This window comes from Alligator mississippiensis, chromosome 1 (assembly GCF_030867095.1).
Source record: "Alligator mississippiensis isolate rAllMis1 chromosome 1, rAllMis1, whole genome shotgun sequence".
NCBI classification, from domain to species: domain Eukaryota; kingdom Metazoa; phylum Chordata; order Crocodylia; family Alligatoridae; genus Alligator; species Alligator mississippiensis.
The window spans coordinates 162,698,875-162,725,323 of NC_081824.1; the positions used below are offsets into that span (position 1 = coordinate 162,698,875).

General features: G+C 39.9%; 1 protein-coding gene across 4 annotated transcripts in view; it reads left to right on the top strand.

Annotated features, from left to right (window-relative positions):
• SPAST (spastin) overlaps window positions 1-26,449 on the top strand; it is a 67,906-nt gene that overhangs the window by 16,635 nt on the left and 24,822 nt on the right. For 2 of the 4 annotated variants that reach the window (XM_059716184.1, XM_059716186.1), the window contains exons 4-8: window positions 6,654-6,749; window positions 19,018-19,199; window positions 20,060-20,193; window positions 20,522-20,615; window positions 23,583-23,657. In XM_059716184.1, the coding sequence (XP_059572167.1) occupies window positions 6,654-6,749; window positions 19,018-19,199; window positions 20,060-20,193; window positions 20,522-20,615; window positions 23,583-23,657 (581 nt within the window). The remainder of the gene's footprint in view (window positions 1-6,653; window positions 6,750-19,017; window positions 19,200-20,059; window positions 20,194-20,521; window positions 20,616-23,582; window positions 23,658-26,449) is intronic. The other 2 variants (XM_059716193.1, XM_059716191.1) reach the window with 1 other exon arrangement.

Consider the following 26,449-nt stretch of genomic DNA (forward strand, 5'->3'; position numbering starts at 1 on the left):
CTCCTCTTCCTGTATTGTTTTTATCTACATTCCTATCCTGTCGAGCCACAAGAACTACCTCAAAGGGCCTGTGTGGACTCTGCTTGTCCACCAGCCTTCTCCCAGTAACAGTGTAAGGGCTCCCTGTTATATTTCCCCTCCCAGCCCTTATTTTTGGATTAGGAGGGTGGTAGGTCAGACCTTCCTATGTGTGGATCTGCTCATTTCAGCTTTGCTTAAGATTCTAAAATACAGGATGTTGGGGAAAATGCTTGTTGTTAAGAGGGGTGGCTATTTTCCATTCACTGAAAGATAGTTCCATATGTCTTTTATCAACACTGCCAAAGGCAGAAGCCCCAACCAAGTTTACACACAAAGGTTTAATGGTTTCTAGTAACTCCCTCATGAGGAAAAGATGGTTCCCAACTTTAATGGGAAAAGTGGTATCTACTTCAGATTTTTCATCTGGGCATTTTTTACTTCAGTTAAACTTGTACATACGAAACATACTAGAACAGAAATCCAAGAATTAGGAAATTTTAAGTAAAAGGATACCTGATTCATAACTAAGTTTCTTTAGAGAAGTCAAACATAAATTCTGTCTAAATGAGAATATTGATTTGCCTGCTAGACATAGTAAATAGTAGGGCTGTGCGAAGCTTTGGTTGCTGATTCAATTCGGAGGAAATTTGGACCGATTCGGCAGGCAAATCTCTGAATCGAATCAAGAGACCCTTTAATCTTGTTAAATCAAATTGGAAGCCTCTGAATTGATTTGGGGAGAGATTCAACGATTCAGCCATAGACACAGCTTTATATGATTTTTCTGCGTACTTCAAGGTACCAGGTGCAGCTCGTGATCGCTGAGATGGTGAGGTGGATGGAGTGTCCCATGGAAGCAAAGTACTTCTGGTCCATTTTCGGGTCCACTGCCAAGCGCGTGGGAGGCCCCCCTGCATTCTCATGGGATGCTCCATCCACCCCAGCATCTCAGCATTAATGAGCCATGCCTGGTTCCTCAAGGTATGTAGAAAAAACATATAAAGCTGTGTCTGTGGCTGAATCACTGATTCTCCAAATAGGAATCAAATCTTCGGATTCAGATTCAGCTGAACTGAATCGGGAGAGTGATCCGAATCAGCGAATCGAATCACTGTCCCCTGAATCAGGCCGAATCCAAATTGAATACTGCCTGCTTCACACACCCCTAGTAAATAGCCTCTAAGAGTTTGTCTTTAATGTTCACATGCACTGGAATAAAGTAATATGGAAAAAGTATTAGACTGCATTTTTTTTGTTAAATTTAAAGAAATTTTATCTCCATTCTCTTCTCCCCCCCCCCCCCAATCCCTCCTCCCACCCCAGAGTAACAGAGTTAAAATAGATTTTTTTTCCAGTTGAGAATTTTGCCCCTTCTTTATTTGTCGGTGAACATTTTTAAATGAAAAGGGAACTTTTCCCTAGAGGGGAGAGGGAACAGAGGAGAACACAGGTCATCTAATTTCTTGTGAAATAGGCTTTTTTCCTTTTAACCCAAGATGAATTCAAGTCTCTAATATACTGGACACTTACTTACACTGGTCCAATGTATTACATTTAAATGAAAAAAAAATGTTTTTGGGGGTGGGATTTTACAGCAGTGTCCCCTTAAATACTGAACTTACACTGTTTTATGTGCACTATGAACACTAGACCTGCCTTACTGTGGGCTGACCTGGTTTACTGTGCCTTTGTCCTGAACCCTGAGCCAGTTCAGTCTATCTTAAGTGGTACCCTTTTACCAGTTAACTAATAACTGATAGGGAGAACCATTACACGACATAAATGGACTTGAAGAAATATATACTTTGTATTTCCTTGCATGTCATCTTTTTTATAGTGCTTACTAGTGCTAAACGAACAGTGGATTATGTTGTCTAACAAATCGGTTAGTTTACCACTAATAAACAGGACTTTAATAGAAATAGGGGCATGTAAGGAAATATAAGGCCTACATTTTTGGTGTGCAGATTGGATAGCACATTACACAGACTTACATGAAACAGCCTTATTTTCAACTTTTGTGCATCTGCTCCTGTACTGTGGTAAGTAGGAGCTAAATGGTGGTAACTTAGATGTTTCACTTAGAAGATGCTTTTTCTTGCTGTGGGATTGTAGTAACTGTTTCTTGCCTCTGTTGAGTAGCTGATGCATGGTAAATTTCCTCTCTCCTTAACTTTGCGTAATTTGTTCATTTTGACGAGCTTCCTGCTCTTCTTTTCTGCTCTCCTAGGGTTATAGCACAGTGGTGGCAGATTTTCAGTCTCTTTCAAATTTGTTTTCAAAGTCAGTGTGTGAGTATCTTACAGAGGAGATATTTTGAGAAATCCTTTAGTTCTGGGATTTCTGAGAAATCCAGTGTGTTGGAAGAACTGTCAGTTGAACAAGATTTAATACTGAGAAATTTAGCAAGGACATGCGTCTTATTTTTGATATGTACTTGGCACATCATTAAGAGCAGCTATCCAAGTTGAATAATACCTGCTGTCCTTATACATTTACTTCTTTTCCAGCTTGATCTGCTTAGTACATTTTTATGCCAACAAGGTTTAAAAGTTTTTAGCATCCCAATTTGTTGTGCGCTATTTTCAAGGAGCAATAAAAGCTTCTAAGAGTTTGCTCAAGACTTTGGCAAAAGTGTTCAGCTAACTATATAAGCATGTACATTTCACAAAGTTACTAATTCACTAAAGGTTAATAAACATAAGCGTACAGCATAGATGCAGTTTTGATTGTTGTATAAGTTAGGTCAAGTGGAGTGCTCTTTTTTTGGCTTCAGAATCAAGTGATTCATTGAAGTGTCGTCCTAGAGTTTAAATAGGCCTCCAGTATTTTGACTGGACTTTGAACATTCTACCTGGTGAAGGAAACATAGGAAATTGAGCTGAATGTTTTGTGCAGGGAGAGGTATTTTCACCTTCAGCCGTGCTGTAAAACTACTCTTACAAAATGACTTGACCTCAGTTACCAAAATATCATCAGTTAATATTCCCTCTCTATCCACTACATTGGTACTTGGGCACTGTAAAACTTAATGAATGGCATTTTAAACTTTGGGTTTGGATTAGAATACACTAATCTGACAAGGATAACATAATATTCATACCTAATTCTTGCTTTTACTATACATTCACTCCAAATAAAAACATGAACAACAGCTTTGTCTCTAAAAGAGGAAACGCCAACCTGGGAGTTGGTATTAAGGTTCTTCCAGGGGATATAGCCCTATTGAAGAAAAGTTTAGGGATCGGCAGGGAGAGGCTTTTATTTTAGAGAGTCTTGTGTAAGGATGCAGGAAGAGAAGAAGGATTTTTAATGATTACATCAGATGTTGGCCCTAATGAAAATGGCTGAGGGTTTGTTTTTTTTGTTGTTTTTTCTTTGTTTGTTTTGTTTGTTTTTTTGCAAGAAATGGCCTGTGTTCTGCCATAGGTAAATGAATTCAAATCTTAACTATTTGTGTGTATTGCTGTATTTACTCGAATACAAGACCAGTTTTTTCTCCCCCCAATCAGTATGTAGGGGGGGGGAAGCCCCTCATTTTACATTCACATACAAGGAAACCACATTAAATGCATTGACTGTCATTAAACTGCTCCCAAAAGCAGCACATGCTTAGCAATGGAAATCAACTATTAAGTTGATTAAATGCAGCCAGCATTGAGTGTGGTTATAAAATTCATGGCCCATATTGAGCGCGCGCGCGTGTGTGTGTGTGTGTGTGTGTCTGTGTGTGTTAGCCATAACAATTGCATAAAGGACCACCTCTGCATCTCCTCATCTCTCCTCCACCTACCATCCCTTCCAACTCGCCTTCCCAATTCCCCAGTCCTTTCCCTCATCACTTTAGTTGTTGTTGTTGTGGTCGTCTCTGTCATTGTGGTTGTTGTCACTTTCACTGGTTGTCCCACCTCTGAACAGTCTGTGCCAGTCTTTCTTTTCGACATGATCTCTGCCATCTCCCTGATGTCTTCTGGCAACTTCCTGTAGTATCCCTGCATCTCTGTCCCATTTTGACACAGCCCTCAACTGAGAGGCTTGTGTGCCTATACATGAGCAGGTTCCTGGTCTTGTGTATGCGTTTCTGAGGCAGGAGATGAACCGGTCCAAGCGGGCTGTTGAGGTCCCCTGCTGCTTGGTCACGTGACTGAACAGTACTGTTCCTATGTTTAGGGTCTTGACCCCGGTCATGACCACAAGGAGTAAAGATTATTCACCACACCCCCTTGGCTTATGGGTAGCACCAGAGTAGGTAGTTAATTGTTTGCACCTTCCACTGTCATGTTTGCCTGGGGCAGTTTGGTGGGCCTTTCGAGTGGGCAACAAATATAGGTTAGCACAGCCTATCTAACTCAGCTATATAACAATGCTTGTTGAGTGCAGCCCCCCATAGCATCTTCTCGTTTTCTACGTCATGGTGAGCAGCCACAATGCAGAAATTTCAGCTTCCTCTCCACTCCCAGAATTGAGCTGCACCTTTTTTCCCTTTTCCAAGGATTGCGGTTTCTTCACCAGCTTTAGATGCCTGGCAAACATCACAAAACGGTGCCTCAAACAGTTCACCCACCATCCATTGGTCAGGCCCTCTCCCAGCTTGTCACATATGTTTAGTGGGGCCCCACCCTCCATGAAGTGAAGCCAGACCAGGTTGCCTTGCGCTTCATCTGCATATCAATTTTTGGAGGATCTCGGGACTCATGACTAGCACTGGGTGTTCTTGTCATGATTTTGCAAGGCTAATTAGCACATGGGTGGATCCTTTGTGCTGGGTGTCTGGAGTACACATGCATACTGAGTAGTGCTGAGCTGTGGGGTCACCATGGCTTGAAATGCTGTTGACTCCCTGGGGCCCAGCCCAATTAACTTTATTATAAGTTGTGAACCCTTTGGCTTTGGATTAATATTGTGCATAGTTTGTTCTGTACATAAGCAGGTGCCAAAGTGTTAGTTAAAATATGCTTATGGAGTGCCTGTGCTAAAACTTGCAGCAGTTTCAAAAAGTGAACTAAATCTATGGGTACTACATACAAATTTATTTTAACGTCAGTGTTTTCAAATTTACTCCTCAATTCCGTGTGTTCAGGAAGAGCAATGTCTGACAGTTAGGGGGAGAGGGGAAGGGGCTGCAAGGGAAAGAAGCTGGTGAGGGGCAAAGGGCTACTTGACTCCCAGATTTGTTTTCCCTGCTATGGCAGTGGGAGGGGGACAAATTTAAGACAGACCTCCAGAATAATTAGGCTCTATACCTGGAAAAAAAATATTAAATTTACAAATTTTCTCTATATAGAATTGTATTATTGGGGGCGGGTCATCTTATAATTGGAGTCATCTTTGATTCGAGTAAATACGGTATACATAAATGCACTCATGTTGGTAAGTTATGAAGAGCCCCTACCAGTTGTCCTTATTTTTCTTTCTTTTTTTGTTGTTGTTGAAGATATCTATATCCATAATAAACAAAGTTGTCTAACACAGTGCTCTTTGGCAAAATGGATGTAATAAGCCCTTAAAAGGAGCTGGAGGTGTGGGGGCTGGAATACTTAGGAACAGTAATGAGAATAGTTTGGTACTAAAGTTAAAAAAAGACTACTTCCAGCATCTTTTCTTTTTTTTAGCAGATTGTAACTGGCAATGTTTTAAGAGGTTTTAAAGAGAGGAAAATAAGGCAGTGGCTTTAGGCTATATTCTGTACATCAATATGGAATTGGGTTCTGGGTTTTTGTATTTTATTTGGGTTTTGTTACTGTGCCCATTACTGTAGAAACTTATCATGAAGGCTAAGTTCTCTTGAGGAACCTGACATATGTAGATGATAAAGGTTAGCATTAGCAGAGCAGGACTTGGGAAGGTGAGTGTATCTATTTAAAGTAAAAAAGCTGAGAGAGATGAACTTGTAAAGGCCCAATACTATGAATGGACTAGGTGCCATGAACAGACTTACTTAGTGTCATGACTCTTTATGAGAGAGTCCCTTTAAATTATTTATTCAATCGTAAACTGTTTTCATGAAATTAGCTTTCAGATGTTACTGAAATTAGTTTTAACTTCTTCAGAAATAAGGGTATTTTATGGAACTTCAAAATTGTACATGGTGGCCTAGGGAGTAAGACCTAAATAGACTTTTATTCAGATATGACATCTAGAAAGTCATCCAGTATCTTGAATATCAAACCTGACAAGTAAAATTTATTTGTAGCAGAGGAGTTAACTGAAAAATGTGGACTAGGTTTTGTTTTTCATTTGCTTCCCCCTTGACCTTCAAATGAAGCGTATCATATATGGAAAAAGGAGCTACTCCTTGAAGTTGGTCAATGGGAGCCATTAATTAAGAACTTTGAACACTGGGTTTATTGCACAAAGCCTATGCATTAACTTGGAGAGGAAAAGGAAGGGGAAATCCTGATGCTTTGATTTTGGTTTATTTTAGCTACTGACAGCTAGTTTATATCTATGAATATAGCTATATACAACTTACAGTTTCAAAAACAATTAGAATAGGCAGCAATACTTTTACAAAGGAGACTGAAGCTAAATTTGACTTTTCTGTGTGATTAGAGTACATAAAGTTCATTGGTTCATTTTTGTTTTTATTTGTTTATTTTGTCCTTTTTCCCTCCCCTCTGTTTGTTGCATAGAGAAGCTGCAGGCAGTTTTGCAAATTTCCAAGCCGCAAATGGAGGTCTATAATGACAGTACTAACCTGGCATGCCGCAATGGACATCTCCAGTCAGGTGGGTTTGGTTTCACCAGCACCTAATTAATCAGGGGATGTCTATCAGTTTCTGGTATATTGTAAGGAAATTATGGAATGCTGAGTGTCCTGGCCCCATGTTTACTTTGAAAAATCTATGTGATCATTTCTATTCTAAAGGTTTTATATAAATACCGTCCATTCTTACAAAGGTATTTGTTAATATCATTTGTTCTGTTAGAGTACTTGGCTGTCTTCTGGCCCGAATAAGGTTTTTAAACGCCAGAATCCAAAAGATATATCATAGTCACAATTGTGAAAGCACCTTTCCTATTACATACTTTAAGGGCAATATTATGGTCGTGTGTTATAGTTCAAGTATCAGGAAATGCCAAATAATAAAGCTACTAGCAAACTGTTACTTCTGTAGTGATGGCATATGTAGGATTTTTTTTAGGCTTATAATGCAAGTGAACATTAATACTATCAGTGCTATTTTAGTTTGGTGAGATTAGATATAATTTTTCTATATGTAACTGTACCATTTGCTTAAAGCAAAAGTTATCTACCATTGCTTGGGATTTGGTCTTCAATCTAACAAGTGTAGAATTAATTTTCTCCAAAAATATGCCATGAATACTGAAAGTATCAGGAGACACTTATTTCTAATTTGCCTGCATGTATGGAGCAAAAACCTTTCTGAGACTCATATGCTATCTTAAGAATTGAAGGATTTTTTTAGACTAAAAGCATGGTATAGTCAAAACTATGAACTCAACTTATTAATTTATTTTCCATGCAGACCATAGTGATAATATTTAAGAGGTTAAAATGCAACATAATTGGCAAAAAACCTTAAAGCAATAGCAAAACAGTTTGCCAGTTAAAGTGACTCAATTTGAAACTTACTTAAAAGTATTAACTAATTTATTTGATTATGTCTATCTTTATGGTTCTATAGTTACTGCTTTATTGTCTCTCTGGCATGCAAGTTACACAAGTGGAGAAGTGGAAAAGTTCTATGCAAAAATTAGACTATAAAATTAAAAAACCCCTCTTATGTAACTTTACAATTACACTAACTTTTTGTTTCTTGTATTTGATTTTTAAGTCTGATTTATTTTAAGTTGACAGTTAAGTGTCTACCTGAGAAACTCTGCTTAAGCACCCATGCTATGAAATGTTCAAACATAACCTTTGGTTGCTGATCTTCATTTGTTTAGCCCATAAATGGAATATGCTGCTTTGTTGGTCAGCATTCTGCCCAAAGCTGCTTACAGATTGCTTTGTCTTTCATGTGCTAACCTTCTTAATTCTGCTCAATTTTCTCCACCCCTTCTGTGTCCTAGAAAAAAGTGGTTTTATATTTCTTACCAGAATTGAAGACAGCGTGCAGATAATTGTAGCATTTATTTGCTGCACTTCAGACGTTCCCAGTTATAAGCTCTATTCTATCCTTCGTGGCAAGAATCAAATCAGGAGAAGGATTCTGCTTCATCTGTAATAGAAAGATTTTTTTTTCCCCTCATCACAGACACAACCCCAAAATAGAAGTTCTGAGCAACAACAAAATGGCACTGATTTCCATAACGAATTTAAAACTTTACAAAGAGCTTCAGTTCTACACTCAGTTCAGGATGCAGTTTTATACTCTAAAAAGTGTCCAGTTTCATCAGTCTGCCCTAATACATGAAATAATCTCTTTAATTTTTGCAACTGTATTTTGGATACTTTACAGAACTCATATAGTAAGAGTGCCTTACAACCTTCAATATATTGATCTTTATAAGAGCCATGTATGGGTAGGAAGTACTATAACTGTTTCAAAGGTGGGGAGCTGAGGAGACAGTGATGAGCCCTTGATGACATGAGAAATCTGTGGTAGAGCAGGACTTGTCATGCTATGAATTATGAAATGTTGTATCATCATCACCCCCCCCCCCCCCAAATCTAAGGCTGATGGAGAGAAGTTTGGTTACTGATTTAAATTTGAGAAACGATGTCTCTGAACTTAGTAACTGTCAGAGGAGAAGGTGCTAGCTGGCCATATTTCAGAATGTTTTGTGAAAAGCGTTCCATATGAATTAAGATTTTTAGGAATTTCATTACAAAAGACTCTGAAATCAGTAAAGGATCGCTGGACTAATTTCTCTTTTCTACTTTGACTCATCTGAAGTGGTAAAAAGACGTCAGGAGACCTAAGCTTGTGTGGTAGAATTGTTCTTTTCTCCAAGTATATGGGCATTACCTGAACAAAAAACACCCCCCCCCCCCCCCCCCCCCCAGAAGAAGCAGCGCATTTGTTTGACCCCGGCTCTGCAGCATCTGTATAGACCGGGTGCTTCAGCAGGGCTTTTTGGTGCTTTTGTCTAAAGCTGATTCAAATGGCTATTAGATCAAAGCACCAAAAAAGCCCCACTAAAGCATCCAGTCTATGCAAATGTTGTGCAAGCTGGGTCCAACTATCACAGTGCCTCTTCTGTGCATGTGTTGAGCTCAGCATGGGCGTAGAGTTTTAAAGTAAAGCACTGTTTTGGAGTTGGGAGGGGGTTATGTCTGTAAATAGCCATAGAAGCATTCCTGGAAACTACAGACCAGTGCGTCTCCCTTCCACCCTGGCAAGTTTGAATCTATAATGAATAAGATCAGCAATTAGATGGACAAATATAATGTGCTAGGGAAGAGTCAGCATGGTTTTGTAAAGGGAAACCCTTGAGCTCTTTTATGGGTGTTACCAAGCATGTGGACGAGGGTGATCCAGCTGACATAAATATATTTGGATTTTTAAAAAGCTGTGTAGGCAAGATCCCTCCCCAAATGCTTTCTAAAAAAATGGGTTGCTACAGGATTGGATGGAAACTTTGTTCATAGTTTTGAGACCTTATTAACAGATGAAAAGCAAAGGGTAGGGTGGAATGGTCATTTTTCAGGATTCAGGGAGGTCAAAAATGGGGCCCCTCAGGGATCTGTGTTGGGCCTGGTTTTTATTTTTATCATCAATGGCCTTGAAATAGGGGTGTACACTAAAATCTCCAGGTTCACAGATGATAGGGTTAGTCGCATTCCAGGCTGGTGGAATGGAGCTAAAGAAAGATCTCACAAAACTACTGAACGGGCAAAAAAGTGGCAGATAAATTCAGTGTTGACAAGTGTAAGGTAATACACATGGGGAAAAATATCTTTGATTACATACATACAATGTTGGGTTCTGAACTAGCTGTTATGACTCAGGAAGGAGATCTTGAAGTCATTGTAGACAGTTTTCTAAAAACATTAGCTCAGCATGCAACAGCCAGAAGCCAATAATGTTGGGCATCATTTAAGAGAGAATTGAAAACAAAACAGAAAATGTCATCGTGCCACTATACATATCATGGTGTGTCCACATCTTGAATAGTGTATGCAGGTCTGGTTTCTGCATCTCAAAAAGGATGCAGTAGAATTGGAAAGGGTACAGAGAAGGGCAGTGATGGTGATCACGCATTTGGAGCAGCTGCCATACCCGGAGAGTCTAAAAAGGCTAGGACTCTTCAGTTTGGAAAGGAAAAGACTGGGGTGGGGGTATGATAGAGGTCTATACAATCACAGAGGATATGGACAAAGTGAATAGAAAACTGTTATTCACCAAGTCCCAAAATACTAGAATTGGGGGACACTAGCTGAAATTAGCAGGAGACAAGTCTTAAACTAACAAGAAAAAATACTTTTTTTAAGCAGTGCACAGTTAACTTGGAATTACTTATCATTGGATGTTGTAGAGGCAGATAGTGTAGCCATGTTCAGAAAGGTACTAAATTAATTTATGGATGATAGATCCATTCATAACAATTAAACAGAACAGTTGGGTATGTGTCCCCAAATCAATGGTTGTGGATACAGGGAAGGGTATGACTGGGGAGTGATTACTCAAGATATGCCCTTGTTTATATGCTCCTTCTAAGGCATCCACTCCTTTCACTGTTGGGGACAGGTTACTGGGCTGGATAGACCAGTGGTTTGACCCATCATGGCACTTCTGACAAAGTGCTCACGTGTTTAAATCTATTTAGGTCCCACCCTATTGAAACAAATTGGTGGGAGTTTGGAATGCATATAGTTTTGAAAACCTTGTCCAAAATTTCCATCTGTGCAAGAAGAGGGAAGCCTTGCTGCCCCCCCCATCTCCAAGCAAACAAGCAGCAACACCCTTCCCCCCCGAAAACAAGCTGTCACTGGAGGCTGTCATGAAACGTGGGTTTCCCAGGTATGCTTTAGGATACCTTCCTAATGGTCATCAGAGCCTTTCACCATGATATTGCTCTTTGCCTTTGCTGGAAGGGATGCCAGTGGTATCAAGAGAGAGAGAGATTGGGTAATTTTTTTCAATACTTTGTTTGAAAGTAAGGTGGTGCCCTATCTTGACCTTCTAAAGGTTCAGTTCCCACACATTTATACTTTAGTTACTTAATTACCCTGCCATTGTTGTTCCTTCGCACATCCTCCTGTTGCAAGAAAAAAATTCTTCACAACTTCACAATAAGCTGCTTTTAAAAATTTGAAACAGATTAAATAGCGAAGATTATCTGGCTCTTATCATGCATCACTTGTATGGTAGATCAGTAAAAAAACTCTTTTTATATGTTGTTATATGTAATTGCCTTTTTCTTGGCTAGTCTTTGGCATTTTTTTAAGCATTAGTATCAGATTTTGGCTTTTTAGAAACCTGTTTCTAAGTTACATGATTGTCTTTGCCTCCCCCCCCCCGGCCATATACTCCTAAATAACTAGGGTGACCATATTATTTTACAGAAAAACTGGGAAATGGCCCCTTCCCCCAGTCAGCGGTGCTGCTGGAGGCAACTAGGGAAGGCTGCAGTCCATTGGGGAAGGCAGAGCAGCATGGTGAGCAGGCCCTGCTGCTACCACCTGCACATACCTGGCCCAGCTCCTCCTGGAGGTGGGGGGCAGGCTGGGTTGGGTACTGCTCCTTCTGCCTGGAGTAGGGATTGGCCAGGGTTGGAAGAGAGTACTGTGCTGTTCACATGGGCTGTTCTCAGTGGCGCCCCCTGACCACAGCACCCTGGATGGTCACCTACCCCTAAGGCTGGCACTGTGCAGCAGACAGGTTCACCCTGCCAATTTTTTTTCTCTGTGCTGAGTGAGTGTCTTAACAGCTTAACAAAGAGACAAGAATTCATTTGGGTGAACTTGTGAACAGACGGTGCTCACAGCAGCATTCTCCCCTTGCTCCCCAATTGGGAGGAGTGGTGCCCAGTCCAGCCTCCCCCCCCCCCCCCCCCCCCCCCCCAACTGCTACTCAGGAGGAGCTGGGTTTGGCACATGTGGGCAGCAGTGCCTGCCCACCTGTCTGCCTGGTACACCGTGCCACTCCAGCTCCCTGCTGGACTGTGCCCCTGCCTGCCTGCTCCTGCCTCTGCCTGAAGCAGCCGATGCCAGGACTTCTGTTTCAGTTTTCCATCCTGTGAGGGAGAGGTAGGCATGATCACCCCATGTTGCTCTAGATGTCTGAGGTGAAGTGCAAGGTCCTCCCTCAAGTGCTCCCTGCATGCCTCATACAGGGAAGGCACCACTGTCCTGCTAAAGGTGGTGCGTGTGGATACTTGGTACACTGGGGCCACGAGCGCCATGAGCTTCCTGAACCCTGAATGCTCAACAAAGGAGAAGGGCTGGCCATCCAGAGCAAGCATCTCCCCAATACTGTGGGTGACCTCGCTTGCCTTCAGAATATGCGTCCACCTTTCTCTTCCTTTCCCACGTTGGTCCAGGGTGGCCTGCTTCTGCTTCTTGGGGATGGGGGCTTTGGAGTGAGAGGGGAACTTCTTTTTGGGTACTGGAAGGGCAAGGGGGTGCTGCTTCCTGAGATGCAGCAGCATTTCCATGGCGGTGAAGTGTTTCACGTCCTTGCCCCGGCTGATCTGCCTTTGGCAGTGCTGGCAGGTAGCATATCCAGGATCATCTGCCACCTCAAAATGATCCCAATGATTCTACCTTATCCCCCTCACCAGGCAGCGGCACAACAACAGGAGGCCACCTGCCCCCACAACCTCCTCCAAAGTGCCTTCCAGAGAAGGAGACCTGCCTCTAGGGGAACTTTGAGGGGTGTGGAGCACAAACTCAGATTCCCCCTCCTTCCCCAGAATTTCCTTTGCTATGGCCCTCAGCTCCTCTGCTTCCAGATCCAGCTCCTCCTCTGGCACTGGAAGGCTCACGCTAGGAACTGAATTTGGGGTGGAGAATGCCACGCTCTTCTGGTTAGCGGTGGTGGTGGTACAGGTGCTGCTACCACATCCTTGCTCCCACTAGCAGTAGAAGACTCATCGCTGCCAGGAAAGAGGGGGAGTGTCTTTTTGGGGCTGAGGGAACCTGCAGCTCTCTCTCTGCCTCCTCTTCCTCCCCTGTCAGAAGACCTGGCACCTGCCTTTCCAGCACACTTCATAATTTTTGATGTGCTGGAAAATGTGTGTGTGTAATATAAGTTGTGCTTTCCTGCACAGCGATTGCACAGTGTCAGGAAAAACAGATTTCTTTTTGTGGGGGGAAAAGAATCAAGACAGATTAACAAGAACAAATAAGAGGATTTTGAGGAAAGAATAAGTTGAAAGGAGTGGATAGGGATAACAATAAGGATTGTAGGCAAGTGTAAGTAGGAAAGGATTGGATACAGTTTACAAGAAGAGAGACTACCTAGCAGGCCAGAGCCTTTCAGACACTGATGCTCCAAGAGAGACTCAGCTCACAAAAGGCACAGATCACTTCAGACACAGCTTTATATGTTGTTTCTTTGTCCCTCCCCAGAGCATTGTGACTGGAAGGGAACTCAGAGAAAGATCACAGTCACTGGCCAGCTACAGATGCCAATATTAGAGCAATCTCCCCCCGCCCCCCTTCCCTCAGCCTTTTCTGTATATGAAAGATCACCCCATCCCCCTCCCTCAGTTTCTTTTTTGCTGTAAGCCTTCAGAATCTCTCCGAATGGATTCAGAGGCTTCCGATTCGATTCGGTCCTTTTAATGGGTCTCCTGATTCAATTTGCATTTGGAGATTTGGCCGCCAAGTTGGGCCGAATCTCCTCTGAATTGAATCCGCTACCAAAGCTTTGCATAGCCCTAATAGCTATGTCAGCAACAGCCCTAAAATGTATGATAAACCAGTGTTTCCCAACCAGTGTGTCGCAGCACAAAGGTGTGCTGTCAGAAATGAACAGGTGTGCCACAGAATTTTGCCATGGCAATGACCTACAATGAGCTACAATAAGTATGAGGATGGGGAATGCCTTAACTGGTGTGCTGCAGAACATTTTTATTAATGTAAGTGTGCCTTGGGCTGGAAGAAGTTGGGAAACACTGCAATTAGTAGATTTTAAAGAGAAGTACAAGGAATTTAGTTGTTTGAGTTTAAATGTGGGTAGCTGAAATACCTGAATTGATTTATTAAAAGAGAAATTAAAATAGACTTGATTATTCTGCAAAAGCTATTCCAAGTGAACAAAGGATAACTAATTATGCATGCTTTGGTAGACTTATGTTTGGTGTAGTACTGTGTGTCAAAGTCACAGATAAGCAGTTTAAATGCAAATTGAAATGACTTTGTTACAGTTTTTGTAAGAGTACTGCACTAGAATTGTTACTTATCCTAGAGTTTAATTAACTCATTTTCTCAGTGTTGACAACTGTGTAAAAAAGAAAGCAGAAACATAGTATTTGAGAGCTACTTCCTTAAACATAGAACTTTAAAAGGCACACAACAGAAACTGGTTGCTTGTTTTTTGAAAATAGTGATCTATTTATTGTGCATGTGGGGGGTTTTTAAAACCAAATAACATTATTTTAAAATGTATGTGGGAATAATTAGTTTTCCATATTAATTATTTTATACTCCATAGATTTTAGCGTAGTCAGATTCCTGTAACAGTAAGAACAGTAATCCAGCTATATTCTTTTTTTCAGTAATATAAAAAAGTTCAGTCCATTTCTTCTTCTAGTGGAGTCGGGTTCAGTATTCTTCATCATAATTTAATCGACCAATTCTTTTGAAATCCTTTACACAATTTTGGCTACTTTCTGCCTTGGATGCGTAAGAGTATAGCGTTTTTGGTAGGTGAATTGAGTAGAAACGTAAGATGTCAGATGGTCTTAATACCCTGATGGGCAGTCTGTGTCTGTGCTTCTGTATCTGGCAGCTACAACCGCTCGTTGAACTTATATATTGGCAAAGAAGGAAGCAGCAAGGTGAGGCTAGATTTCTACTTTAGCTCTAGGATTTCTCTTACGGCAAGGGAAGACTTGTAGGAAAACTTTATTTCGGTAGGCATTGTTAACTTAAACATGTTCGCTTATTCATGTGTTGACCAAGCTTTTGTAAACTCAGTCTACAAATTATTCCAAGGTTGGTTTGATGCAATTATACCACTATGATTAAGCCACTGATATTATTCTGTTCTAATCCTTACAGTGCCAAATACTAGATACTTTTGAGGGGTTTTTTTCATTGCAGAATTTAAATGTGAAATAACATCTTGGTCAGAATACTTGTCCTGTGGCCATTAGCAGAACATCTTTTACTACCTTATATAAACCAGTGCAGATTTTAGAAAAAGGCTATTGCATATGATGGCCTGGAAGTCTTTACCCTCATTACATTTATGTTAGTCACCGTAGCCTACATTTTCAGTTTTGAGGCTAACTGGAAAAAAAAAAAATAAGTGCACAGAGCCTTTTTGATCAGTGCTAATTTTAACACACAGTGGTATATGGAATCGGAGTGGACATTTTGCTGGTGGGCTCTCCACATTCATGAACTTCACAGATAATTTCAGGTAGCCTGGCTTCAGTTCAGGATTTTAGTCTCATTTTTATTAGTAAATCTCCATAGTTCTTTATGTAGGAATTCATCCTTATCAAGATGTCTAGATGCTAAGACTTCTTTAAATCAGATTGCATCCTGTTTCTGTTATATTTTTACAGATGTAATGTGTTAGTGTGTTAGGTTTGCTCACAGAAGAAACTAGTCTTACTGTAGTATAACATGGGTGAATTTTCATTTTAAAAAACTGTTTTGAGACTTCTGGGTACTTCATATGCAGAGCAAAATGTACTCATGTTTGCCTCTAAAATACCTACAGTATGTCATTCTGCAAAAGATATGTCACTATTGCTGATCCTGAACACTCAGAAACCATGAGACTGGCTTAAAGTCATGGGAGCCAAAAATTGCCTTGTATTGAGATCTGGGCCTTTTAGACAGCTCTCTGTTCCCATATCTGTGTTGCAAACTGTAGCCCAGGGGTTGGCATCGTTTTAGGGCAGATTGCCAAAAACACCTGCAACCTCAACTTGTAAGATGTTAGTGTGCCAGGGCTGGACAGTAGGGCAGCCATGAGGGGCCTGATCCTTGTTGGGCCAGTGCAGCCCTAGCCCCTTTCCTGTCATCCGCCCCAAGGTGCATGTGCCAAGCAAATTGCTTTTGAGTGCCATACTCTGGCACGTCTGCTAGGGTTACCTACCCCTGCTGTAGCCTTATTCACACTTTATAGAAAGGCAACCCATTTTAAGCTTGTATTTTGAACTGTTTGATCAGATATTTCAGTGACTCATTTCCTCAGTGGAAACTAGTGTTGGGAACTCTGCTTTTATGCTGTAATGAAACTGTGAAATAACTAGACAAATTTTTTTAGCACCGTTTGAAGTCTTTTACATGTGGAAGTTAAAATATAGAAAACATGACCCCCATGGACCACTCTAGAGAATTAGAGTGAACCATAGTCGTACTTAAGATTAAACTACCTCTTACCCTGATCTTGATTTGTATGTTTCAGTTTCAGAATGAGCTTTAGAATCTTCTTCCCTCTCCCAGTCCTCCTTTGGGAAGTTTGGTCATTGATCACAGGGTCTGAATGAAGAAATTTCTGGACAATATTTTTCACCTTTTTAGGAAGTCATTGGGTAACTTCACAAACTTCCTCCAAGTGATTTCATTTTTGTTCTTTTAGCCAGACTCCCCCTCTCCCTCCCCTCTTAAATTACTAGATCTGACTCTCAGAATGTTCTGCAACAAATGTGCAGTTTGCTGTTTGTTTGGGTTTTTTAAATTTTTTTTCTTAAATATAATGCACAGCCAAGAGTAGACACACTCCTTAGGATGTGGCTCACTTAAACTCTAATCTGTGCCTGAAAAGTGTGTGAATCTCATAAACCAAAGAGTTTTGACTTGTAAAGTATTTACAATGCCAGCATGTCCTTCATGGTTATAAACACCCACAGCAACTTAATTGTGGTTCAGTGATTTCAGAAACTTCTAACTTACAGTGGAGAAAGTTCAGGCTCTTGGATAAGGGAGTTTCTGTTAAAAAAAAATTGTAGTACCTAGGGCTTCCATTTCATTGAAATATTTTTATTAAACTACTTTTGTGTGTTTTGGTAAAGATGAGGGGTTTTTTTTTTTCTTTTCCTGAAAGTACTTTCTCTAGAGCATGCAGTATGTTCTAGGCAGAAATTGACTTCTCAATAGCATTTCTCTCCCCTTTTTTTTAAAGTCTCAAGGAGACTTATGGGAGTTCTCCACACTATCATATATCCAACTTTTTGGGAAAGTGTGCAGATTTAATTAAAATACTCCATTGCAGTCTTTGCTGACTTCTATTTAAAACATTTTAAACTGTTGTGAAAGTTCATCAAATGACCTTTCTTAACTTTACCTTGTCCGTTTATCTAACTAGAAGTTGCCTTAAGCCTGCTTTTTCCATGCTCCCATTACAAGCTACAAAATACAGGTTTCCCTTGCTTTATGCAGGTTCTGTATGTACAAATTTGCTCTCATGCAATGACCCTTCTTATACCAAAAATTGGATGTATGCAAGGTAAATTCTCTCTTATGTAGTTGGTGTGGTGGAAGCCCACAGCTGGCTACTTTGTGCAGTGCATTGTGGGAGTGATGCACACCAAAATAGTCTCCTGTGTGGATCTGTGCTTCCCACTCGTTGTCTGCAACATGTGTTCCTGTAGTTGCCATCCCCATTATGGTAACGTTCACTACCACTCTGTGCTTGTGTCTACTGTCTGCTGTTGGTGAGTACCAAAATTGTCTTGTAAAAGTGGTAGAAATGGGTCTGGGGGTCAATATAGTCAAGGTCTTGGAACGTATCCCTATTTTTGTTATACTGTAAAGTGGATTCACTTTATGCGAAGTCAAGTTATATGCCGTTTTCCAGGAACATGTGCAGCATAAAGTGAGGGAAACATGTACTGCTTTCTCTTCCTGTATATACTGATAGAAGAACCAACACTACTCCTCTATCAGTGTGTCTGGATTTTATTGGACCATAGATGCTATTTATTTTCATGCCATTCGGCAGTCCTGAGGCAGAGAACCTTGTTTTACCACGTGAACCTTCTGAATTGAGACCAGAAACCAGTGTATATACATGTCGTCTTCACCTTACAAGCCAAATTAGCTGCTCAATACGTATAGCCAGCTGTGGTTAGTATCGGTTACCTGCTGAAGCCTGCCTTCTTGCTTTGGAGGAGAATCAGGGCAGGCATATGTGGAGTGTATTGCACTTTGTGTACACTTTTTTTTTCTTTTTAATAATACTTTACAATAAAACCACATTCCCATGAGTTTTGATGGTAAGGGAAGCTTCTTCAGAGGGGGAGGGTGTTGTTGGTTTGGGGTTTTTTGTTTTTTGGTTGTTTTTTTTTTGAGGAAACTACTCTGAATTTCTTATTCTCAGTCCCTCAGATTTTTAAACTGCAACCTTCAGTTGTTTAAGTTGGGAATTTCTATAAATCTTAGTTTGACATAATAAAATGACTTTAACAAATGTGGAAAGTGCTCATAAAATTACTGCCAACTAACATCCATCATGCGGTGCGTAGTTCTGTGAGGAAGTAGTGCTCTGAACCTGGCAACTGGAGATGTCACCTTTCTGATTTTACTGTAGAATTTTTATACCTCCTGAAATGTTTGAATCTTTTATTCATCTTTCTCTGTAATACTCCACGATAGGTAATGCAAGATGCCTTTTCCTGTTATGAGACTTAATTCAACGTTTGTTTATAAACATTTTTTTAAAAAAGAAGTTTGCTTGAGATCTGTTAGCTGCTTTTTCTTTTTAAAAAAAAAAGGCTAATTAAGCAGAATAATATTTTTTTATGGCATCATTAAAATATTAGGCTTTGACCATTTTTAAAAACAAGTCTCAGCTTGTAGGCAACAAAGTTGGAATAAATGACTTGAAGTACACTTTTTATGCTAATAGGATATTGATCATTTAATATATTCTCACGATGGCATTGGTTTTTCCTTTATAGAAAGTGGAGCAATTCCAAAAAAGAAGGATCCATTAGCGCACACAAGTAATTCTCTTCCTCGTTCAAAAACCGTTGCAAAAACTGGACCCACAGGTCTTTCAGGTCACCATAGAACTCCTAGTTACAGTGCGATATCAGCTGTATCTAGACAAGGAACTAATCCTGCAACTTCAACGCACAAGGTATGCCAGGGACAAAAATATTAGCAGTCAGTGGATGCTTTGTATAAAACTTGTGGCAAATTGTGGTTTTAATTTAATGTCTTACAGTCTCATAACCACAAGGTTGAAATCTAGGATATGAATGCTGTCAACATATTTGTCACTTAACTTTTTTTTTAAATGCTAAATTATATGTCTGAAACTTCCTATGTATGAGCTTGGTTCCAAAGTGAAATTAAAAAAGCAAAAGGAAAAAATGAAAAACAAAACTAACTCCTTTCCCTGACAGTTAAGTTGGTGCTGGAATATATTTTGTATGTTCCTCATAAAACATGTGAAAATCGCTTTGTTCCACTTCCTTTTGAAGTATGGTAATAAAATGCCTTCATCAGTAGGACAGAACATCTACCCTAAACATCAAACAATTGTTGTAGGAAAAAAATTAGAAAATAATTAGAATGGACAATAGATAGAAAACTGTTAGAATGATTGGCATGGCCTGAAGTGAAAAAGAAGGGGCTCCATTACCAAGCATTACAGAAGTAGCTTCACTAGTAAAAGGCTGAAAATCTCAAAACTGGCAGTAGTTCAAAGTCTTTATGAATGGTCTCTGGAAAAATATCAGTCATTGTATGGAAAGTGAACGGACTAATCTTCATATTATAACAGCACTAGTATTAAACTTCTGAAAAAACTTACAGCTGAAGGCTGAAATGCTCTAGCATAGTGAGTGTGGTCTGTGACAAACTACTATAGTCAAATGTGACAATTTTTAAATTTTTTTATACTAAATTTTAGAACTTGATTTGTGATGTGTACACAATCCTATTACATATGTTTTTTAATTGTATTACTTTTTCAAGTGATTGTGTTTTCTTAAGGTTACTCCAAAAAATAGCAGAACTAATAAGCCTTCTACTCCTACAACGGCTGCTCGAAAAAAGAAAGACTTGAAGATTTTTAGAAATGTGGACAGCAATCTTGCTAATCTTATTCTGAATGAAATTGTTGACAGGTAAATCAAATGCACAAAAATTTACTTTGTTCAGAAATGTAGCTTCTTAAGATATATTTTAAATAAGAAGCTAATCTTATTCCTTTTATGGAAAGAATGCACACCCATGTTTGTAAATTTTTTGCATTGGATAAATCATTGAAATGTTTAATTTTCATCCTTTTTAAAAGTGACTTAATGCTTCTGTAGCATATTGTGCAGAATTATGAATTGTAGCTAGCTTCAAAATGGTTCTTTATAAGCAGTTAAACGCATTCAATTAGTCAGCTGCAGTCCAAGAAAATAATGTCCTATTGTTAGACTAATTGATATTCCATTTCTTTGTTAGTGGGCCAACTGTTAAATTTGATGATATTGCTGGGCAGGAGCTGGCTAAGCAAGCACTGCAAGAAATTGTTATCCTTCCCTCCCTCAGACCTGAGGTAAGTAATTGAGTAATGTTCACTATATATTTTTTACCTTTCTGAAGCAGCTGAGAAACGCTATACAGGGGACAATGTATGTTCCTTCTTGTAAAATTAAATCCTACAATCCACTAGTTGAAATATTAACTCTCAATGAGGTGTGGAGTTCATATATTGTGGCCTTATCTGCATTTTTGGAAAATTCTGCTAAGAGAGCTACAGAAAGATTTGACAATCTGTGCTTGCTGTGTGGAGCATTTCTGAGTGATCTTTGAACGTTGTCTATGCCAATATTTCCATGATATTTGCCTGTTAATAACTTGGAAGCTATAGAGTTGTAATGGCCCTAAGGAGCAGCGTGAACAGTTCAGTAATATATCAATTGGTGTCAATGTTTATACTACGTCTGATAGAAGGGCAACTTATTTAGTGTTCCAGTAAGACGTTTGTGGGGTTTGTTTCGTGTGTTATAAGTTGAGGCTGACTCTAAGGTCTGACTTTCAGCAGCACAGTTTAACATTTAAAATCAGTAGGTGCACACTAATGTTTAGATTTAAACTGTGGTTTTGTTAATCCAAGGTAACTATCAGATGGCATCCTAGCTTTTCTCAACTCATGCACTCATGTATACACACAGTGGCGTTCTTCACTTACTGAATTGCCTCAATCTTGGGCATAGTCCTGTGACACAAGGCAGGGATATGAAGCTATTGAATAGTCTTTCTTTCTCCAAGAGCACAGTACCTGATTAAAAAATAAATAAATCCCCTGCAGCATCAGGAGAAACACTACATTTAACAAAAATAAGCTTCACCAGCAAAGCGTGCATACACAGATGCTAGCTTATAGGAATAAAATAGGCATTGACGTGCCATAGTAAGAGTGTGGTGTTACCCAGCAGAGTTTATCCAGTTACACAAATAACTGCTGGCACATTAGTTAAGTGTTGAGCCATACAAACTTGGAATGCCAAGAGCATTCAGTAGCTGCCAAAAGCAAGTACTACTAAAGCATACCAAACACTCAAGGCAATGACCTCTGGAGTTTGAAAAGAATCTAACTACATGAGGCCAAAAGACAATATTGCAAATAGGTAAAGGATCTCAACAAGGCATCGCTAACATTGTATAGCATGCTGGGGGCCTAGCTTGTGCCGCCTTTCTCATTACTACTGCCCTCAGTGATTAATAAATTGGAGATGAGAGTTGTAAAGATTTAAGAATGAGAATCCCGCACAGGTGGTACTTTACTTTCCAAGGTGTAGAACTATTTACAGAATAAGTAACTTTCAGTTTTTGCTGTCTTACGTTAACATCCTGCTACGTTATTGAAGATGCAAAAACTACATGGAAATATTTTAAAATCAGACTATGTCTGTTTAATTTTACCTTCATGAACGCTTTGCTTAAAAATGAATTTGGATGTAAACTGCCTTATATCTCTGAGAAGGAAAAGCAAGGGCACAGGCCATGCGGAGACCAATTTTTGTCTGAAGACATCCTTGGGACTAGTTTACCAATTGGGGGACATGTTTGAGCCAAGTGTTGGGCAAAGGAATATACTGAGCACTATTGATAAAGAGTGATCTAGTTGCTGAGGCAGCATCTTGCCAGTGACCGCTAGGCAAAACCACATGCCCTAGTGCAATATAGGAATTTGAGGCATTCTTAAAAGATGGCTATCGGCAGTCTTACGTGCTGCTTACTGAAAACTGGCTAAATAGCATAAGGGATGATTGTAGGAGCTCATCGATCACCCTGAAGAGTATGTCATTTGCTTTGGTCATGCAGAAGTTCACAATAATTTAAAGGCTTTATGAAAAGTGAAAGACTGAGAGGTTTTGTTTTTTTTTAACTGTTTGGTGGGGAAAAAAATAAACTATCCATAAATGGTTGAGAGGTGAGTGTGCCTACTACTCTGTTTTTTAATGAGCCAATTTTACATTCAAGTATCGAGTTTTTGTTTTTTTGAGAAATTGATGCCATCTGTCTGTAGGGAAAAGATACTCAAACAAGATCATAGTTTGAAACTAAAGCAGTGAATAGCTCAAAAATATAAATGATGGAGTAATTACACGAAGGATAAGAACTGCATGTTGATGAAAGGAAGGCTGGGTTCAGGCTGAAGAAAATTTAATGAAGGGGGATAAAAGCCTTTCACAAAAGACTTCCAGTAAAGGGAATATGGAAATATTTGTAAGCAAAGCCTTATTTTGGTGTGGGAAAAGTCAAGTGTATTGCTGTAGGATAAAGTTATGACGTGATAGATTAAGGAGAGGTAGAATTATATTCTTTTTTGTATTAGCGGTACTCCTTTTGTTTGGATAGAGCATGTTAAGATGAAAATATATAGCTTTTTGAAAGTGTATGGCTAGGTAATAAGAGATGAATTAAGGCAGCTATTTTATGGTAAGTGTGAAAACACTGATAGCACAAAATAACTAAAAACAAAAAGAAAAGCCCTCACTTGCCATCTAAATAAAGCCACATCCATTGTTTGGCCAGTTTAGAGGGTCCAGCTACTAGAAGGTGTGTGCATGTGCATGCGTGTGTTCGTGTGCATGTGCAGCAGAGGCTGTCATTGCATAATTGTATTTCCTTAATTTTGTCCCTGTCATCTGTTTGGAAGTTTCAGATTTACTCTAAGGTTATCTGTTGTTTAATTAGCTTCCAGTAATTCTTCCTTTTCTGCTGTCCCTATTTTAGGTTCTTGTTTTTATATTTGTGAGCCAAGTATGCTTTGGTCCGGGGCTATTATTTTTCTTACAATTCAGATGTTTTATTTGCTATAAAGTCTCCAACTCTCATGAATGAGTCAGAATTTTGAGCACTGAAATATTCTGAGCTCAGTATGTTTTGTTAGGTGAAAGAGATCAAGAATTTAATCTAGAGCAATAATTTCTGTAGAATTTTTCCAGTCTCCCAATTAGTTACACTACTTAACCTTCCAAAGGTATTTTCTTGTAATGCAGTATCTCTCTTCTAGTTATTTACAGGACTTAGAGCTCCTGCACGAGGACTGTTGTTGTTTGGCCCTCCAGGAAATGGAAAAACGATGTTGGTGAGAATTACTTTCACTTTAGTTAGCAGATCTCAATTTAAAAACTGTTTTCAGGAGCTTTTGTTCTCCAAGATATCAGGACATCCTTCTTGGGCATTTAAAAAAAATACTATTGGAACCCAATTCTACTAATGATTTTTTTTGTGGTGCTTTAATAGACGCTTTCTATTTACATGTTAAAAGTTCTTTAATTTCTGTCACTGCAGTATCTTCCAGTTTTATAAAATTCTGTCACCAACACAAAGAAACTCAATGGAATATGGAATTTGTGCATGGAGCTCTGTGCACCTATCTGATAATATTTTAATGCTAGGCATGTGTCCCCGGGTCTGCTTGGGGCGGGCTGGGGCCAGGGTTGCGCCAAGCTCTTCCCAGCAAGGCGGAGCTGCGCTGGGAAGGGGCTACTGGAGGAGCGCTGCAGCCACACATTCACCGCAGCCCTGCCCCACTAGGGAGAGCTTGGTGGAGCCCTGGCCCCAGCCCACCCTGAGCAGATCCAGGGGCACACGTGTCCCTCCGCCCCCACCATGCCCTCCTGGACCAGTGGTGCGCAGCAGCGGGAGCTTCCCCTCCCCTCCACACGCCCCCCAGGTGAGCCGTGGCACTGTCTCACACTTGCCCCATGTTGACTGGGCAGTGCTGTCCCCAGTCCTGCACCCTCCCTCACCACGGGGGGCCTTGATCTGTGCCCCCCAGCCCCTTCCCTCCCCTCTTTCCTTCTATCACACAAGACTTTATCAGCCGGAGGCAGCTGTCCACGCTGCTGGGCTGGGTATCAGAAATCGGATCAGTATCGGCCGATATGCCTCCTTAAAAATCAGCTATCAGTATCGGCCAGAAAAATCTCTACCAGTGCAGCTTCATAAGGCAATGAATGTGAGAGATTTGTGAAGGGATGGAGGTATCTATCACAGCATCATTAAATTAAGCTAACTTAATTACTAAGAGTGAATATCCATTGTTGGTGTATTTCCATGCTTTCAAGGTTCTGCATTCATGAGTGAAAAATTATATTTATTCATGAGTAACTGCATACTGTAGTACTTTCCTAGATGTGGCTTGTGGCTGACCTAATATTTGAACTTGGAACTTAAAAAAATACCCCATCTCACCAGATACTAACGTTGCCTTAGCTTTTGGGTGAACCCCACCCCCATAAATAAGGGCTTTTGAGGATGACATCTGCTTATAAGCAGTGCTGTCTTTCTAAACTACCCCTTATGACAATGCCACACGTTCTTATTTTATACATTTAAAAAGTAGTGAAAATCCTACTGTTTATCTATTTATTTTAATAACATTTAATTATAAAAATGTAAATCTATTTTAAATTAATACATTCATGTTCTTGTATACAAAAGAATGAGGCAGTCCCTGGTTAAGCATACTATTCCATTGAACTAAGGATACTTACACACTTGAATTCTTAACTGCTAGTTCTGTTTGGCAGATATGTTGCATAGCGTAAAACATAGAGTGGGTCAAGCCTCTCTACTAAGTAAAACACTTCAGCTTTCTGATCTTCCTTTTTATCTCCACTGATTATGGTACAACTGGTACAAAGAAAAGAATGTCCTCATTTATATGAAGTGTTTTTTATTCCTTTTTCCTCTGAAGATTTTCTCATCAATGTGTAACTGGAACAGAAAAATAAGCAAAAAACAAACAAACCCCCAACTAAGTGAAGTTTCCTCACTACCAAATGTGTGTGTGTGGGGGGGAAAAATAACATAGAGATGTTGGTAGACGAGGTTCTTTGGGTGAATCTGATATTTTTATTAGACCAATTTAAATAGTTGGAAAATAATTTTTAAACAAGCTTTTGGGTTCAAAAATGCTTCATCAGGCTGAAGAAGTCTCTGCAGTTGGTGTGTGCTCTCCCTGGATGGAATGGAAAGTAAAGAAGCCAGAGGCTGGTCTGGTATGCATACCAGCTGCTGAAACTTCCTCAGCCTGACGAAAGGTTTTTGAACCCAAAAGCTTGCTTAAAAGTTATTTTCCAACTGTTTAAGTTCGTCTAATAAAAGAGATCAGATTCACCCAAAGAACTTTTGTCTACCTATGTCCTTAGACCAACGTGGCTACAACCTACACCCCTGTAACATATAGATGTTGTAACTCATTTTTAACCTTGATGTTTTTAACAAGTGTAACATCTTATCATAGCTTCATATTATAAATATAGTAAAACTAAGGATTAGGCAGTCCTAATTTTCTAATAATAGTACAAGTTTGAGAAACTCGCATCAGACAAGGATGCAGCCAGACACCCAGGGTACGGGGCAGTGGTGACTTCTGGTTGCTTCTGCGATCGCAACTGCTAGCAGCAGCCGCTTGATTTTTGCCTCCCTCTGCCGCTTCCTCCCAGTGACCTCCCCTGAGGTTGTCACTCTGCTGTAGTTATGCTACTGGAAGTTTAGTGTCATGTAATTATAAGTTTCAGGGTAATAGCATTACATCTGCATCATGGACCGATTCACAAATCACAGACCACCACATAAATAGTATAGTATCTATGTAGGATTCTGGTTTAGTTAGGATGGGCAAGTCTACATGTACATTAATGCACCTTTGCTACTGCACATTACTGCATATCTCTAATATGAGATACTACGTGAATGTGCAGTAGCAGAGTTGCATGGTCTTTTTGTGATGCTTGATGCACAGTAGACTAGTTCTACTATGTATTAGCATAGTGTTTGCCTTGACACGCTAATGCACAGTAGAATTAGTTTACTGCTCATTGAGCATCTCATCTGGACATACCCAGTAAGTTGTATTGTATCCTTTTT